The sequence below is a fragment of the Capricornis sumatraensis genome, chromosome 3, assembly GCF_032405125.1.
Source record: "Capricornis sumatraensis isolate serow.1 chromosome 3, serow.2, whole genome shotgun sequence".
Classification (NCBI taxonomy): Eukaryota; Metazoa; Chordata; class Mammalia; order Artiodactyla; family Bovidae; genus Capricornis; species Capricornis sumatraensis.
Window position 1 is genome coordinate 53,367,008 of NC_091071.1, and position 19,944 is coordinate 53,386,951.

A 19,944-nucleotide genomic window follows, 5' to 3' on the forward strand; every position below is an offset into this window, starting at 1 on the left:
TTCCTATTCTGTTGTTTTCCTCTATTTCTTTGCATTGATCACTGAGGAAGGCTTTCTTATCTCGCCTTGCTATTCTTTGGAACTCTGCATTCAAGTGGGTGTATCTTTCCTTTTCTCCTTTGCCTTTCACTTCTCTTCTTTTCTTAGCTATTTTTAAGGCCTCCTTAGACAACCATTTGCCTTTTTATATTGCTTTTTCTTGTGGATGGTCTTGATCATAACCTCCTGTACAATATCATAAATCTCTGTCCATACTTCTTCAGGCACTCAGTCTATCAGATCTAATCCCTTAAATCTATTTGTCACTTCCACTGTATAATCATAAGAGATTTGATTTAGGTTATTCCTGGATGGTCTTGTGGTTTTCCCAACTTTCTTCAATTTAAGTCTGAATTTGGCAATAAGGAGTTCATGATTTGAGCCACAGTCAGCTCCTGGTCTTGTTTTTGCTGACTGTATAAAGCTTCTCCATCTTTGGCTATAAAGAATATAATCAATCTGATTTTGGTATTGACCATCTGGTGATGTCCATGTATAGAGTCAGTAATACAAAATAAAAAAACAGAAACAATAAAAAAAATTATTGTGGAGCAACAAAGAGCTGTGGGAAGACATTGAAGGAAAGACTCATGTGACTCATAGAATCACAATATTCCTAAGGTGATAAACTCAATGAAACAAGTGCTGAATAAAGGGCAGAACTTGAACAAGCAGAAACTGTAAGATAAGAAATGAAGAGATTATCTAATTCAATGCCTAGTTTTACTTATATTCTACATAGTTAATTAAGTTACGAAGGGTTCCTATTCATCTGTGTACTTCTCTTTGGCTTAGTAATTTTGTCTTTATCTTTTAAAAATGGAGAATTTGACCAGAAAGAAGCAAAGCTTCAGATTCATTTTTCTTTTTTATTAGACAAACTCAGGCTTTAGATAAAACATGAGAAACCGGGGTCAAGTTTGACCTAGGTGTAGCATTCTAAATGCCCTTTTCTGTTTTAGACATTCTTCATTACAGGTGAGTGATTAAGAGTATGTTCTCTAAACAGGCATATCTGGTCTCAGATTCTACCTTCATCAGCTTCTTGGTGCCTAGCATCCAATAACTTCTTTAATTTCTCTAATCATCAATTTCACATCTTTAAAATGCAGATTCTATTAGTATCTATATTGTAACTGAGATGATATGCATGCATTGTTAAGTAAAGAGTCTCATTTAGAAAACACTATTACTGGCACAGTTATCACTTTTGTTCTTTCTTATTAGTCCATTGAAAGATTTTATATAAACATTTAGCCCTGATGGGCATATTTTAACAGTGAGGTCTTTAAAAATATAATTAAAGAATACAATTTCTAGTTTTATGTGTGCCACATTTTTAAAAGAAATTGTTAATAACATTCCCATAGAAAAATTGATCTTGGTGAGGCAGTAGTGAGGCTGGTTGATTGCAAAGGTCCAACCTGGAGCCCATCTATCTCCTACCTCAAAATCAATACACAATGAATGAACAACTCATTGTATAATTATATCAGTAAAAATTGTGATTGAGTTTTAAAAATTTAGTTGAAAATAATAAAACTTTGTTTATGTCCACAATATACCACATAGCTGACTCAGTACTTGAATTTGTAGTCTTTGATTTTAATGCATTCTTGTTATATACTCCCCAGAACTATCTATTAAAATAGGAAAAGCCGCTATCAACACAAAACAACTGTGTGCTAAAATAAGAAATAATGGAAAGAACATGACAAAGTTAGTGCCATGAGAGCAGGAGTCATCACTGCTTGTTTCTTTACATGTTTCAGGACTTAGTATGTAATCTTGTGCATAGTAGGCACTTAACACATTTTTAAGGAATGAAAACATGAATGGATTTGGAAACACTTTTGTAGGATGCACCTTCCCATGACTTATCTGTGACCTTGGACAAGTCCCTTGAATTTGTCTGGCCTCTGTTGTCTCCATCAACAAAGAAAGACATTAGACTAAGACTCTACAATTCTAACCAGTAGAAGTATCTGTGTAAAACAATAGAGGATACCCTGCAGCTAGATCCAAAGAAGACCAAGGACATTTCAGAAAATGCTTTACTGAATGGTTAATAAAGCGTGTTCATACAGTCAGGAGCAATAGAAATCTTTGTTTTCTTCCAACTAACCTGGAAATAATTCTTTGGGGAGCTGATGTTTCACATGAAATCACTGTGTGTACAAAAATCTATCAATACCTCACTTCTGCTTCTGAACCCAGCTCCTCAAACTGCAGTCATTCTTGCTTAGCAGAGGGTAGAAGCAGCTTTTTATTTTTCATTTGTTAATTGAAGGTCACTCATCCATCCTAATAAAAACCAAGACTGTACAAAAAGTTGATTTAGGGTACTGTTTGTTATTTTTTATTTAGAGAGAAAAAAGAAAAGTCTGCTACTTGGCCATGCTTTAAATTAGAAACAGAGAACATGAAACACTATTTACCAGATATACTTCAGTTTTATATTAGAGTCAATTAAAAGAAAGAGAGTGGGAGATAAAAAGAAAGGAAACAGAAAGGGAGGGGAAGAGAGAGAGACAGAACTTTAGGATTTGCCAAGCCCTGAGAGGCTTTTACTCATAATGATCCTTGGAAAAACAAAGCAGAACCCTTTAGATAAAAAAATAAATAGGCTTTACTGGAATTAGCTTTAAATTAAATTTTAATTACTGTTTAATATCTGACAGCATAGCAAATCTTGCTGTTTGTTTAACTTAGACAAAAGACATAAAAGAGCACATGTAACTTGCATGTGGGAAAAGTAGCTTTTTTTTTTTTAATCATCTTAATTTTGCTGACATTTCAGGGAGTGCTTCTAAATAATTTTAAAGCCAAGTTTCATATTTGCACCTATATAGACAATGATATCATTTCTAGGTAGTTGAGATAATGTCTTGAATAAAATGCAACAACAACAAAAAATCTATCCAGTTGATAGACCAAAGCTTTCTCAGCTTAATAAAATGCTTACATTTCTGCTTTCAGGGCAAGTGTCACAAATTCTCACCTTTTTTAAAATCATATATGAAAATATTCAATCAATATTGTGAACCTTTATCTCATTTCCAGTTTCTTCATATAGCTCTTGAAATTCAAACAAGTATGATTTTCCTCTCTAAGCTATAATTTTTCACCTGAAAACTATTTATGATTGAATCTTTAAATTGGTTTTGAACAAAGCTAACTATTTAAACAAACCCTACATTGAAACAGAGAAAAGAGAGTCTTCCTCTACAAACCATATACTGATGTACCTGTTTTCACAAACCAGAACTATGACTTAAATAGGCTGTGTAAAATCTGGAAAATCTGCACTGTTTAGAAGTCTGTTATACAGAGTGAAGTAAGTCAGAAAGAAAAACACCAATACAGTATATTAAGGCATATATATGGAATTTAGAAAGATGATAATGATGACCCTATATGCAAGACAGCAAAAAAGACACAGATGTAAAGAACAGACTTTGGGACTCTGTGGGAGAAGGTGAGGATGGGATGATTTGACAGAATAGCATTGAATCATGTGTATTATCATATGTGAAATAGATCACCAGTCCAGGTTCGATATGAGACAGGGAGCTCAGGGCTGGTGCACTGGGATGACCCTGAGGGATGGGATGGGGAGGGACATGGAAGGAGGGTTCAGGATGGGGAACACATGAACACCTGTGGCTGATTCATGTCAATGTACGGCAAAAACCACCACAATATTGTAAGTTAATCAGCCTCCCATTAAAATAAATTAATTAATTTAAATTTTTTTTAAAAATGAAGTTTGACAGTGGTCCTTGAGTCACATCCCTCTGAGTGCCTGCCCAGGACCGTCCTTGTTTTCTCCACTCTTGTGATAAGAGTATATTCATTGTTAGTTTGTTGTGCCTACAGTTCTGAGATACATTCTATCCTATTGTATGTATCCTAGGCTTCTTTCAGCTTAACACTGGATGTTGTTAAATTAACTGGTTTTTCGTATAATGTTTTATTAGGGCATGCTCAGTGAGTCCATTTCCAAATTAATTAATTTAATCAATGTGCTGAAAAATCTTTCCCTCTCAAAATGAATGTGATGAGAGGTGAAATATTCCTATTTAGTAATGTTAGTCTTGGCTGGAAAGGTTTTTAAATATGTCCAGTGTAATTATATAATAAAAGCATTGCATTTCCACATTAGAGTATCAGATTTAAATAAGGACAAACTGTTACAAGAAGTAATGGATTTACTCTAACAAAAACCAGTTCCTCTATAACGTAATTGCTAGTACTAGTTTATAGCGGAGTCCAAGTATGGAAATAGAAAGTAAATAACTGAATTAAAGAATTTGGACTTATTTTAAAGAGTAAATTTATTATTTAAACTACAACTATATATTAAAGATAACATATTTATGTTGATATTTTTTGTAAATATGAAACTATTTATAAGTGTATTTATAAAGTATATTCAAACATAATTACTATTTAAGAATAAGTAAATTTTCATGGGAACAAAATGATAAATTGTTCTAAGAATGCAAATAACCCGCTGCTTGATACAAAAACTAGACCATTATTTGAATGGATTAAAACTTCATAATTTGAAATAGAAGGCACATAAGTAACATCTTTCTTCCCCAAATCATAATGTGATTTGCAATCTCATTTGGCTCAGTGGTAATGAATCCTCCTGCCAATGGAGGAGACGCAGCTTCAATCCTGGATCAGGAAGATCACTTGAAGAAGGTAATGGCAACCCCCTCCAGTATTCTGTCTGTGGAAAATCTCACGGACAGAGGAGCTTGGCAGGCTACAGTCCATGGGGTCACAAAGAGTCGGATATAACTTAGTGACTAAACAACAACAAACCTTCTACTCTTGTAGACTTTCCGTGACCATATTCACTGATATGACTAAGTACAAGGAGAAAGCAAAGTAAGCCCTCTATCTATAGCATCTTCCTAGTAGTTAGGAAAAACAAAACTCAAGAATGATTGGATATTACTTATCTAGTTAGCATTTGCTGATGGAACATTAAGATGTAACATAAAAGTATGAGGTGCAGAATCAAAAAATCATTTAGTAACTTATGCTCTTTGAATTTAATTTTCCTAATTTTAATATAAAAATTAAAAAACAGTGTGGAGTTTTTCTTTGTGCTTTATTCAGATTTTCTGTCCTTTTTACTGCTCAAAAACCTTAAGCTTTGACTTTGTAAAACAAACAAAAAAAGTTGGACTTAGGATTCCTTCTCTGTTTGGAATGTTTTTCTCACCTATCTTCTCCAGTTTCAGCTCTGTCTTGAGTATTTCCCTCACTCTGGCCATAGTGTTTGTTGTTCAGTTGCCCCATCATGTCAGACTCTTTGTGATCCCCAGGACTGAAGCATGCCAGGTCTCCCTGTCCGTCACCATCTCCTAGAGTTTGCCCAAGTTCATGTTCATTGCATTGGTGATACCATCCAGCCATCTCGTCCTCTGATGCCCTCTTCTCCTTCTACCCTCAATCTTTCCCACGATCAGGGACTTTTTCAATGAGGTGTCTATTTGCATCAGATGACAAAAACACTGGAGATTCAGCTTCAGCTTCAGTCTTTCCAGTGAATATTCAGAGTTGATCTCCCTTAAGATTGATTGATTTGATCTCCAAGCTGTCCAACGGACATTCAAGAGTTTTCTCCAGCACCACAGTTCGAAGGCATCAATTCTTTGGCATTCTGCCTTCCTTACAGTCCAGCTCTCACAACCATACATGACCACTGGGAAGAAGCACTGCTGTTAATAAGGCTAGTGGATGCAATGAAATTCCAGCAGAACTATTCAAATCCCTAAAGGATGATGCCATCAAGGTTTTGCATTCATTATGTCAGAAGACCCAGCAGTGGCCACATGACTGGAAAAGGTCAACCCGCATCTCAGTTCCCAAGAAGCATAGTTCCAAAGAATGTGCTAACCATCAATCACTCTCATCTCCCATGCTAGGAAGATCTTTTATGCAAACCAGGAACTTCCAGATGTCCAAGCTTTGTTTAGAAAAGGAAGAGGAACTAGAAATCAAAGTGCCAACATTCGCTGGATTATAGAGAAAGCAAGAGAATTTCGGAAAAACAACAGTCTCTCTTTCATCGACTACACTAAACCATTTGACTGTGTGGATTATGACAAACTGTGGAAAACTCTTAGAGATGGAAATACCAGACCATCTTACCAGTCTCCTGAGAAACTTGTATGCAAGTCAGGAAGCAACAGTCAGAGCCCTGTATGGAACAACTGATAGGTTCAAAATGGAGAAAGGAATACAACAGGACTGTCTGTTGTCACCTGTTTGGTTAACGTATACGCTCATCACATCATGAGAAAAGCCAGGTTAGATGAGTTACAAGTTGGAATCAAGACAGGCAGGAGAAACATCAACAACTTCAGATATGTGGATGATACCACTTTAATGATAGAAAGCAAAGAGGAACTAAAGAGCCTCTTGATGAGGGTGAAGAAGGAAAGTGAAAGAGCCGGCTTAAGACTAAATATTAAAAAAAACTAAAATCATGGCATCCGCCCACATTACTGCATAGCAAACAGAAGAGGAAAAGTGGAAGTAGTGACAGATTTCATCTTCTTGGGCTCCAAAATCACTGCACATGGTGACTGCAGCCATGAAATCATAAGACGATTGCTTCTTGACAGGAAAACTATGACAAGCCTAGATAGTGTGTTGAAAAGCAGAGACATTAAACTGGAGGAGGAAATGGCAAACCACCCCAGTTCTTGCTGTTAGAACGTTATGAATTGTATAAAAAAGCACAGTCTTTATCAATCTCATAATACTATTTTAACTTCTAAAAAGCATATAACACTACTTAGAATTGCATTATGTAATGCAAATGGTGATCGCAGCCATGAAATTATAAAAACGCTTACTCCTTGGAAGGAAAGTTATGACCAACCTAGACAGCATATTAAAAAGCAAAGACATTACTTTGTCAACAGGTCCATCTAGTCAAGGCTGTGGTTTTTCCAATGGTCATGTATGGCTGTGAGAGTTGGACTATAAAGAAAGCTGAGTGCAGAAGAATTGATGGTTTTGAACTGTGGTGTTGGAGAACAGTCTTGAGAGTCCCTTGGACTGCAGGGAGATCCAACCAGTCCATCCTAAAGATCGGTCCTGGGTGTTCATTGGAAGGACTGATTTTGAAGCTGAAACTCCAATACCTTGACCACCTGATGCGAAGAGCTGACTCATTTGAAAAGACCCTGACGCTGGGAAAGATTGAGGGCAGAAGGAGAAGGTGACGACAGAAGATGCGATGGTTGGATGGCATCACCGACTCGATGGACACGGGTATGGGTGGACTCGGGGAGTTGGTGATGGACAGGCAGACCTGGTGTGCTGCTGTTCATGAGTTCACAAAGAGTCAGACACAACTGAGCGACTGAACTGAACTGAATGTGTGTACCCATTTATCCTCCATGAGTAACATGAGATCAGGATTTTGCTCTATATTGTTCACAACTGCTTCCCTGGTTATGTAGAAACTGTGCACAAAAAAATATATTATTATGCATTAAAAATAGTTGTAAATAACTAAATGAATATTAAGAGACTTAATAGGATTGTGACCTGAAGCAACTTACCTTAGTTTTATTAAGTGATAATGATATTTTCAAGGGGTTGTTAAGTTAGATAATGAATGTAAAGTACTCATCTCTGTGGCTGGAATATTGTAAAGCCTCCTATATTATGATGTCTGCTGTTATTATGAGTTTTATCTCTAAAAGGGTTGTTTTTGGTTTGCTTTTTACTTTTGCAGTTTTGTGGGTCTTTTTTGGTTTTGCTTGTTTTTTTTGTTTTGTTTTGTTTTGAGGGGTATGAGATTGTGTAAGAATCACATGCATTTAGAAGGCCGGACTATTTCTTCTTTAATTCTCTGCCCATTAAGAGACCAGGAAGTTCACTTACACTGGGGCAGTTCAGAACAAACTATTTGGCCACATAAAATGGACATGTCTATTCCTTATTAAGCCTGTACTTACATGTAACATTAAATGAACAATCTTGAAAGGCATGGGAGGAGGGCCTGTGATGGAGACCTCTCTAGCAGGACTTCATTGGGCACCTGGGTTGAAACACTCTTGGACTCTTTTCCAAATCTGGCCAAATGGATCACCAGCAGCCTCCAAAGAGAGTTAATGCTAGAGGTTATGTCTACTTTGTGTCATATATAACCAAGTAATTTCATCAACTCAAGGTTCTGTATCCAGTAGACAAAAAGTAGCCATACTGCTTATTCTTTCCATATATTTATTGCTTTCTTCCTGTTATTTTTGGCACTATTCTGATTGGCACAGGCTTTCCTTTCGGATACATGGTTTGTGTTTTCTTGTGGGAAAAGCTGAGCATTTGGGAAATTAAATTGGATAAATTAGCATAAAGAAGCAGTACACCGTAGGGTGGGCGATTCTTTCATTGCTTGTATTTTCTCCTTCCATGAATAGTTTTGCTCAGGATTAGCATGAAGTAAACTAGTTTGGAAATTTCTATCTCATATCAAAACCAAGAAAGCTGTGGTACATATACACAATGGAATATTACTCAGCCATTAAAAAGAACACATTTGAATCAGTTCTAATGAGATGGATGAAACTGGAGCCTATTATACAGAGTGAAGTAAGCCAGAAGGAAAAACACCAATACAATATGCTGCTGCTGCTGCTGCTAAGTTGCTTCAGTCATGTCCGACTCTGTGTGACCCCATAGATGGCAGCTCACCAGGCTTTCCTGTCCCTGGGATTCTCCAGGCAAGAACACTGGAGTGGGTTGCCATTTCCTTCTCCAACCAATACAGTATACTAATGCATATATATGGAATTTAGAAAGATGGTAACGATGACCCTGTATGCAAGACAGAAAAAGATACAGATGTATTGAACAGTCTTTTGGATTCTGTGGGAGAGGATGAGGGTGGGATGATATGGGAGAATGGCACTGAAACATGTAAATTATCACATGTGAAACAAATCGCCAGTCCAAGTTCAATGCATGATACAGGGTGCTTGAGGCTGGTGCACTGGGAGGACACAGAAAGATGGGATGGAAAGGGAGGTGGGAGGGGTTTCAGGATGTGGAACACATGTACATGAATCTGAATCCTGTGGTGGATTCGTGTCAATGTATGGCAAAACCAATACAATATTGTAAAGTAAAATAAATAAATAAAACTGAAATTTTAAAAAATCAAAAAGAAAACACACACACACACAAAAAAACCAAATGGAAAACAAAGGCAAGTATTTTGTTCATACTGTGACAACACTAACTTTGACTATAGAGAAGCATGATACCTGGGGTCAGCATGGTAAGGAAAGTGGTAATTTGCAGACAATGCTAGCAAGGATAAAACTCCTAAGGAAGAAAATCTAGGTTGCTTCACCCATTGCCCTTTTATCACATGGAAATTGTCTTTCTGATGCTAAATTCTTGCGTTTTTATAAAAAGGTGACAAGACACCATTTTATGGCTTCCCTGGTGGCTCAGAAGTTAAAGCGTCTGCCTGCAATGTGGGAGACCTGGGTTCGATCCCTAGGTAGGGAATATCCCCTGGAGAAGGAAATGGCACCCCACTCCAGTATTCTTGCCTGGAGAATCCCCTGGACGGAGGAGCCTGGTAGGCTGCCGTCCATGGGGTCACAAAGAGTTGGACACGACTTACTTAAAACATGGGTAGTTTTATGTTTCTCACACAAAATGATGCTATTTTATTATTTGTGAGAGAAAACTGTTAGAGAATTTAATTAAAATTAGCCATATGAAAACTATGTTAAAAATAATAGTTAACATAACTTGGAATATTCACTATAGGTTAGATATTATACTAAGCACTAGACATGATTAACTCATTTAACCTTCCAATCAATCCTATGTAGTACTATTGTTATCCTATATTGTAGAGAAGGAAAAGAAACAGAAGATTATGGATTTTAAATGACTTGTCCAAAGTCGCACTTTCAGTAGGTGGTACAGCCCAGATTTAATCTCAGGTCAGGTTTCAAAACTCACTCTGACTTGATGTTACCTGCTTCTAGTTGATCCAAGAGAGAATTGAAAGGCATGGTTACATTACACATGGTGTATAATGGGTTTGTTGACACACTTATGCCAGCTGCCTCTATAACTCTGCTTAGTGCATATTGTGCATATAACTTAGTGCATATAACTCTGTCAAAAGTGCATATTGAAGTAGTGTTCTAAAATAATTATATGTAGAGAATATGAAATGGAAACAATCCAGACCCACAAACCACATTTTCTGTTCTGTGGTTATACTAGGATAACATTTAAAGAAAGCAGAGAGAGATTTTCATAAAACAATCTCTAAGCCTATATAATCACTTTTAAAAATTTGGAATAGGTTATATTGGTTGCAGGTTAGCATTTGAAAAAATACCTAACTATTTTAGTATTTCATTTAAACAAACCACTGTATTTACCAAATACATATTTTGGTTTTTATTTTTAAGTTAATTTTATTTGGCCTAATGTATTTATATGTATTAATGAATGATTTTAAAAGAAAACAGTATGCATCACTAGAAAAATGTGAACCATTTTTACCACTAGACATTGATATAAATCATGTCAGATAGCATTTGTCTACATTTAAGTTGGACAGAACATGGAGGAATAAATAAAAGAAACCAAAGTTATAGGCTAATGTTGTAGATAGTAGGACATATTTTATACAAAACAAACTGAAAATGATTTGACAATAGTTCACTATGTTACAGGAGAAGGTAATGGCACCCCACTCCAGTACTCTTGCCTTGAAAATCCCATGGACGGAGGAGCCTGGCAGGCTGCAGTCCATGGGGTCGCTGAGAGTTGGACACGACTCAGTGACTTCACTTTCACTTTTCACTTTCATGCATTGGAGAAGGAAATGGCAACCCACTCCAGTGTTCTTGCCTGGAGAATCCCAGGGACGGCGGAGCCTGGTGGGCTGCCATCTATGGAGTCGCACAGAGTCGGACACGACTGAAGCGACTTAGTGGCAGCAGCAGCAGCAGCAGCACTATGTTACAACAATATAGAGAGTAAATGGAATATCAGGATTTCTAAAGCAGAAGTATGTGGTTTGAGTTATATATAGCAGGTTATCTATGTTGACCAATTTATTAACATAATTTTGTAAAACATTCAAAATAAGCTTTACATGTCTATTGAAATGATTTCATGTGTCCTCTCAAGTATTTGTTTGGCTTTGATTTCAATAAGTCATTTACAACAGAATTTCACTCTATCATTTCAAAATTTTCCCCACACTATGGTATAGTGCTTAGTCACTCACTTGTGTCTGATACTTTGAGACCCTATGGACTGTAGCCCACTAGGCTCCTGTGTCCATGGGATTCTCCAGGCAAGAATACTGGAGTGCGTTGCCATGCGCTCCTCCAGGGGATCTTCCCAACCCAGGGACTAAAGCCATGTCTCCTGAGTCTCCTGCATTACAGATGAATTCTTTACTGCTGAGCAACTGGGGAAGCCCCCTATGGCATTGTTTGGGTCTAGAGGGAAGTGTGGTATATTCACATAGTAAAAGAATAAGAAACATGGGCTTTTTTTTTGGTCTGTAATCACAATAATCACAATTTTAAATGAGAATAGATACCAGCAGCTCATTTTTAAATCTTTAACTTTCAAGCTAGATTGAGATAGTAGTCATTAGCAAAGTGAGAATTCTCAGAGAAACAAAAATACAAACTATCATAGAGAAAAGAAGGAAGTTTAAATGAACACAAGAAAAATTAAATTTGTTTTCCAACTAACTACAGTTGGCATTTTATTTTACTTACTTTCAATCTTTTCACATGTGAATGCTATAAATATCAACAGTTATAAATTCTGTTTGTTTTATGTTCCTCAGCTCATATCTTTCAGCTCCTACTTCTATCATGAATAGCTATTTTTGAAAACCTTTTTTAAAGTTTGTTTTCATTCATTCCAATTTAGTTCTTAAAAAAAATATTTCTGACGCTGTCTAAGCAAACCCTCCTACTCTTGTGGTCATAATTTTAAAACTATGAAATTTTGTGTGTGTATATATATGTCTTAACCAATGGACCTGAATATAAGTGTGTTCAGCAGAAAAGGGCAAAACAACCCAGTTAAGGAAAACATTTTTTTCCCATGATGGTAGCTGAGTTATCTAAATTCTGTTACTAAAAAAGGGCATGGGCATTTTATATTTGCATGGGAAAGCAGTCTTTCCCTAAATAATAGCTGGTATTCCATAGACACAGGGTAAACTCAAGACAGGCATTTAAAAATAAGACCATGTGGACAAATTCTTTGTGTTCATAATTTTTAACATAGAAGAGTTCTAAATTAAGAGAAGTAAACTACACATAATGTGCATAGATGATTTGAAAAGAATATTTTTGTTAGACTTCTCATGTTCATTAATTCTCTTCACTCTCATTGAACACAAAACACTCATCACTGCTGTGGCATTTTATCAAGAATAGAGCCATCTTTGCCTCAGTGATGTCTTCACTGAAATAGCAGGACTCATGCCACTCCTTTATTCAGAAACTTTCAAAGAGTGTTCTCTTTAGAGTATCATTTTTACACCGTTTCTTGATCCCTGTCTGCTTCTCACTACTATCATGCATTGCAAAGTCAAGTCAAATTAAGGACTCTTTAATATGCAAATACCAGCTGTTTCTGTTTTGATGGACTCCAGATGGATTCCACAGTTGTTGGTCTGTGACTGTCTCACACACAGTGATTGATTTGTGGGCCATCTTGTTCATGAAGCCTTTCAGAGAAGTTTCCCTGAGAGCACCCACTTCTGTGAAAGGCATGCATTGAAATTCCATAAATCTTGATTTGGATTGGATTCACTTTCAAATCCTTTAAATTACTAGAACTATACGTAGGATCATAGACCTATAGCTGCAAGAGATTTCAAAGACAATACAGCTTAAACTTTGCACTTGAAAATATAGAAAACAACCTTGGCATCCCAGTCTAACTATAATATCCTGGGAATACAGTCTATTTAATATAAGGTGATAGTTAAAACCTTCTTAAAATTTCCAAAGTAGAAGTCATTGGCTTGAATTATATAGGGTGGATTATCTAGGTTGATCATCTTAATTGCCTAATTGTGTAAAAATGAAAATGAGCTTTAAGTCTTTCTAATGAAATGATTTCTCATGTCTTCCTACATATATGTTCTATTTTGATATTAAGTATTCAGTTTCTAGTAGAATCTTGTCTATTGTTTTAAAACTTTACCCATAATAATTCTTCATAAAAGAGGTAATACTTGAGATGGTCTTTGATCATAGGTAAGGCAGCCATATACAATCTTGTAGAGCAGATGTGCATTCAAGCTAAAGAGCAGCAGTACTTGTCATTAATGACATCTGCTCCTGAAATCTATTTCTATATGAACTCCATCTAGCCAGTTTTTAAATTTTGTTTTACACATGAGAACTTCCAGTAAAAAGAGGTAATATTTTTATGTCTTACCTATTTGTAGGCCAATTGAAAAAAAAAAGTTTAGTAAAGCTGAATGAATCTCATTGGTTGCTAAATCTATATTTTTATCAACTCTTTGACAAAGAGTTCTTTATTTCTTCTTTTCTTATTTTAAATTTCTTCTTTTTTATTTTAAATTTATTTGTTTTAATTGGAGCTAATTACTTTACAATATTGTGCTGGTTTGGGGTTCAGAATGGGGATACACATGTACACCTACAACTGATTCATGTCTATGGCAAAAATTTGTGTCTTCTAAATACAGTGTTATTTTTCTCATGATTGGTCTACATAATCACTGCTACCATACAGGAGATATACAAACAGAACAACCATAAATAACCATAAAAAGACTATATAAATAGAACTGCCTGTGTGGCATAATGAAAAGAGCCTTGTCTATGTGAGAATTTGATGAGAAATTCAAAGTTTCAAATTAATTAGCTGCATGATTTTTGATCAGTTATCTACACTTAATATGTGTTTCTGCATCTTCAGAATGAATTAGAATATTAATCATGATGAGAGATTAAGGGAAGAAATTTATGTAGAGGCCTTGTACAAATTTCCTGTCCTTATATATGTCTACCTGTACTGAACCAACTCATGTGTCTCTATGTTTTAAGCAATTATAGGTTTTCCCTAATTAAGATTTTAAGATGAGTAAATCTTGGGGAGAAAAAATACTTCTTCCAAATTTGGAGCAGCTGCTATGAATTGTGAATGTATCTCATTTGAATGATTGTTAACACAAAATGTAGAAACATTTTATGTCAACACACTTTGGTTTCTCTTGCCTTTTAGGAGCCTAAGTTGCCAAAGGATTACCTTGCACAAAAATTTGTTCTTCTCTTTTGTTTGTAATTCTGTCATAACCATCATTCATCTCACTGCAGTGGCCAACAACCAGGCCTTAGTGGCCACAAATCCTGTAAGTAAAATAAGGTCTAAGTTCAAGGGGTTAATGGGGAAGAAACAAGAGAGGTAGGGAGCAGGGGTTCATACATGTATATACATACAATTAAGTACTAATATATGCATATTTTATGTCTGACACATAAAGAGTATGTATATGTAGCTATAAATATATCTCAATATTCCCCAAGCTATAAATATTGAATAGCAAAAGGAAAAATACTTTGCTTCAGTTACCAATATGTTACACGTTTTCACCTCGTTTTATGGTTAGAATCTTGCGACTGGTGGGACATAATATTTACTCAATCAAATTTAAAAAAATCAATCAAAGCAACTAACTCTGTGTAGTTAGAAAAAGACAGGACATGAAAATGGGAAATGTAAATCATATGCTTGATATCAGACTGACTTAAAAGAGTTAATAAAACTAGGGGAGAAATTGCTTATATGTGTATAATGTTAAATTTTACCAACATAAAATTTTTATTTTTTTTTTAAATTTTTAATTTTTATTTTTTTTCCATATAAATTTATTTATTTATTTTTTTTTAAATTTTAAAATCTTTAATTCTTACATGTGTTCCCAAACATGAAACCCCCTCCCACCTCCCTCCCCATAACATCTCTCTGGGTCATCCCCATGCACCAGCCCCAAGCATGCTGTATCCTGCGTCAGACATAGACTGGCGATTCAATTCTTACATGATAGTATACATGATAGAATGCCATTCTCCCAAATCATCCCACCCTCTCCCTCTCTCTCTGAGTCCAAAAGTCCGTTATACACCGCTGTGTCTTTTTTCCTGTCTTGCATACAGGGTCGTCATTGCCATCTTTCTAAATTCCATATATATGTTTTTAAAGTACTCTACCCAATCCTAATAGCCTCAGCAAGCCATTATAAAACGTTCCCTATAATCGCTTTGGAAGCACAGGTTTTATGATAAGTATCAAAAGACATACAAAATAAGCACGGAAACTATCATAACATAAAAACTATATTTTAAAAACAACCTGACATTTACTTATATAAAGGTATATATTTTCTTTAAACTCTATGGGCATTTAAGCTATATTTAAATTAAAATATCTGCATAAATAGCAATCGTAAGTTTGAGGTTTTTAATTTCCTGCTTTTATAATATTTGTAGCATCTATACTACAGTTTTGGATGTAGATTTGTATGCATATGTATATATGCATACTTAAAGTAGTTTTTTAAAGATTAAGTTATCTAGTTATTGAAATGAAGGAAGGGAAGGTGTTTTGCCTCAACGAGTCAATAACCAATCTTCTCATATGTGTTTGACATGTGCTTTTAGGGTGACTTCCAAAATTCTAAAATTCCCTGCGTTATTTGCACGTGTGCATCTTTATTGCTTAATCTTGTATATGTTCCACTCTAAAGTCACTGGGTGAGAAAACACTTGAGTATAATTAGCAAAAAAAAAAAAAAGGCAAATATCCTGCCATTTTAGAGTGCATTTCTCTAGAGCAAGGAGATTTGGAGTTTTGTCATAAAGCTTCAGAGAAAGAGACTCTAAATATTATGCTTATATACAAGGATGTTCTGTTTAACACATAAGTTGCAAAATGTAATATAGTTACTTTTAATATATTCTTGGACAATTTATTATCTGTTTATAACACCAGTGCTGTCATAACAATGTTTTTCTGCAGTATGCTTTTTTATCATAATAGTTTATAGATTAATTTTTTAAATTAAATCAGGAGTTGGAAGCCCAGTTGTATGTTCTGCGGGCTTACTCATGACTGACTCTTTGTGATCCCATGGACTGTAGCCCACCAAGCTCCTCTGTCCATGTGATATCCCAGGCAAGAATACTGGAGTGGGTTGTCATTTCTTTCACCAGGGGATCTTCCCAACCCAGGGATCGAACCTGTGACTTCTGCATTGGCAGGCAGATTCTTTACCACTAAGCCACCTGGAAATTGTCCCAATTAGATATGTGTATCTAAAAACTATACAAATAAAATTTTATATATGAGGCTTGTTATTTCTATATGTGTAGGTAAATAACTCAGCTATATTTCTGAGAGAACATTTAATACAATGTGTTTGATATCATACATATTTCAGATGTATTTGAACAGTTTTTAAATTATCCTCAGTCAGAAGGTATAACATATGATCAAGAAAACAAAATTGTGTTCAGAGTGTAGCTTTGATTGATGTTGTATGAATATTAGCAAATCATTTAACTTCTTCAACACTCAGTTTTTTTGTCTATAAAATATGTGACTAGTGATATAAAGCATGCCTCTCAGAATTACTTTGGGGATTATATAAAATAATACACACAAAAATATTTTTAAGCCAGCTCAATGCATAAATGTTATTACTAGTACTCTATGATAATCTACTATTTATTTTTCTAGTGCATCTAATTTCCAGTTTTCCTTTCAGTGAAAAAAGCTTCTTATTCTAAAAACAATGATAATACCCACTAAGTGTTTGAGATCCAGTCTGAAAATTGGAGTTGCTGAGAGTAACTGGCTGTGTATTTCTGGGAGAGCTTTAAATTTATTCCTCTTGTTGATGGAGTAAACAATATCTCTTACTCCTCTGTGTTTTCTTTATGCAATATTTAAATCTCTCTTCCTGTCTCTTTAGGAGAAAAAAAAAAATGAAGACCTCAGGAAAAGAGGAAGGAAAAGCATAACTTTTCCTTCTTTTACCTACATGAAATCCTCAAATCCTGTATTTAAATTAAAAAAAAAAAAAGAATGGGTTCATTAGATATTATTTAATAAACATATGCACTGGTAGCATGCAAGGCTTCCTCAAGTATTTGGCACGTTTCATGAATGCTTTTAAAATTATTAATATAATTATTACAAGTTTTCCAATAGAATGTAACAATCAAGGAGTTCATGATGACATAGTAAAAACAGACATAAAGTCATTCATGGGCAAACTTTTTACTTGTAATTACACAATAGCTAAAACAATATTAAGAAAATACACATCCACTAAGTGTAGTAAATTTGGAATTTGCATATTTCTTGGGAGATGTATTATAAATCTCTGGAGTCAGTGGCTAAATACTTTGAGGAGGCACCATTAGATAGGAATGAAGACTGGACTTAAAAAATCTGAATCATTAGTGGGAAAAATTTGGTGTAGAGGAGAGAAAATTCTGTGTTTTTGTATAACTAAACTAAACTAGAATATTGTTTTACATGTTCATTTATAAACAACTAAATATTGATTGCTTTCTGGAATCCCTTGGTGGTCCAGTTGTTAGGCCTGTGGTTCCACTGCTGGGGCCCAGATTCCATCCCTGGTCAGGGACCTGGGATCCCCCAAGGTGTGTGACACAGCTAAAAAACATACACATATATACATACATATGTGTATATATATATGTGTGTGTGTGTGTGTGTGTGTGTGTGTGTGTGTGTATAAAGTATATCTTACTGTCTTTTTCCCTCACAGGTTAGTTGTAAAGTGTCCCAGTTCATTCATCTTTACCTGATGGGCTGTAACTACTTTTGGATGCTTTGTGAAGGCATTTACCTACATACGCTTGTTGTAGTGGCTGTATTTGCAGAGAAGCAGCACTTGATGTGGTATTATTTTCTTGGCTGGGGTAAGTGCCATTATGCATATCTACTGATCCATCTTTTAAAAAAGCTTTTGAAGGATGCAGAGTTCCTTTGTAATAAAAATATACTTATGATTAATCATTTTTAAAACAATATCAGCTGATTAACCTTTGCTTATTGCTGTAAATTAAAATATTTAAAGTGCCACTGACTCACTGTTTTTAGTAAGTACAGGACAATTAATGATACAGGTATTTTTTTTGTATTTAATATTCCAGTGTATGTTTTGGCTGACTATGTAGTGACTAAAACAATAGAATTATAAATTAAAGGATCTAGTCTTTGCACGATTCTGAATTTCCTTTTTCCTCATGTACAAAATGAGGACATTGGTCTTAACTAGCTTTGAACTTCTATTCTAAAAATGCTTGGTTAAAAAAATATATATCATTTTAAGAGTAGAGGATGCAGTAATTGAATTGACAGCCAAAAAATCTTTTCCCACACAATCATCTGATGTGTTGTTATTCACAAAGCAAAAAATAATTCATTTTTAGCATATTTTTAAAATAACTGAAATAAAAAGAAACATAAAATGTTAAAAAGGAATGCAATAGAACTAGTTTCCAGAAACAAAACTGAAATTATATTTATATATCTATCCATCTATCTATTTACCCAATCAGATAATAGAAGTAGAGATATAGAGGTACCAAAAACATCAAATCCCTTATGATTATACAGTGGAAGTAAGAAGTAGATTTAAGGGACTAGATATGATAGACAGAGTGCCTGATGAACTATGTACGGAGGGTCATGACGTTGTACAGGAGACAGGCATCAAGACCATCCCTATGGAAAAGAAAAGCAAAAAAGCAAAATGGCTGTCTGAGGAGGGCTTAGAGATAGCTGTGAAAAGAAAAGTGAAAAGCAAAGGAGAAAAGAAAAGATATTCTCATTTGAATGCAAATTTCCAAAGAATAGTAAGGAGAGATAAGAAAGCCTTCCTCAGCAATCAATGCAAAGAAAGAGAGGAAAAGAACAGAATGGGAAAGACTAGAGATCTTTTCAAGAAAACTAGAGATACCAAGAGAACATTTCATGCAAAAATAGGCTCGATAAAGGACAGAAATGGTCTGGACCTAACAGAAGCAGAAGATATTAAGAAGAGGTGGCAGAATACACAGAAGAACTGTACAAAAAAGATCTTCACGACCCAGATAATCACGATGGTGTGATCACTCATCTAGAGCCAGACATCCTGGAATGTGAAGTCAAGTGGACCTTAGAAAGCATCACTATGAACAAAGCTAGTGGAGGTGATGGTATTCCAGTTGAGCTCTTTCAAATCCTGAAAGATGATGCTGTGAAAGGACTGCACTCAATATGCCAGCACATTTGGAAAACTCAGCAGTGGCCACAGGACTGGAAAAGGTCAGTTTTCATTCCAATCTCAAAGAAAGGCAATGCCAAAGAATGCTCAAACTACCACACAATTGCACTCATCTCACATGCTAGTAAAGTAATGCTCAAAATTCTCCAAGCCAGGCTTCAGCAATACATGAACCGTGAACTTCCAGATGTTCAAGCTGGTTTTAGAAAAGGCAGAGGAACCAGAGTTCAAATTGCCAATATCCGTTGGATCATCAAAAAAGCAAGAGAATTCCAGAAAATCATCTATTTCTGCTTTATTGACTATGCCAAAGCCTTTGACTGTGTGGATCACAAGAAACTGTGGAAAATTCTGAAAGATGGGAATACCAGACCACCTGACCTGCCTCTTGAGAAACCTATATGCAGGTCAGGAAGCAACAGTTAGAGCTGGACATGGAACGACAGACTGGTTCCAAATAGGAAAAGGAGTACGTCAAGGTTGTATATTGTCACCCTGCTTATTTAACTTCTATGCAG

The 19,944-nt window shown here is 35.4% G+C and overlaps 1 protein-coding gene across 2 annotated transcripts in view; it reads left to right on the forward strand.

The window, feature by feature from the left end:
• CALCRL (calcitonin receptor like receptor) overlaps positions 1-19,944 on the forward strand; it is a 126,624-nt gene that overhangs the window by 92,970 nt on the left and 13,710 nt on the right. For both annotated transcript variants that reach the window (XM_068968752.1, XM_068968753.1), the window contains 2 exons: positions 14,350-14,476; positions 17,924-18,077. In XM_068968752.1, coding sequence (XP_068824853.1) covers positions 14,350-14,476; positions 17,924-18,077 — 281 coding nt within the window. The remainder of the gene's footprint in view (positions 1-14,349; positions 14,477-17,923; positions 18,078-19,944) is intronic.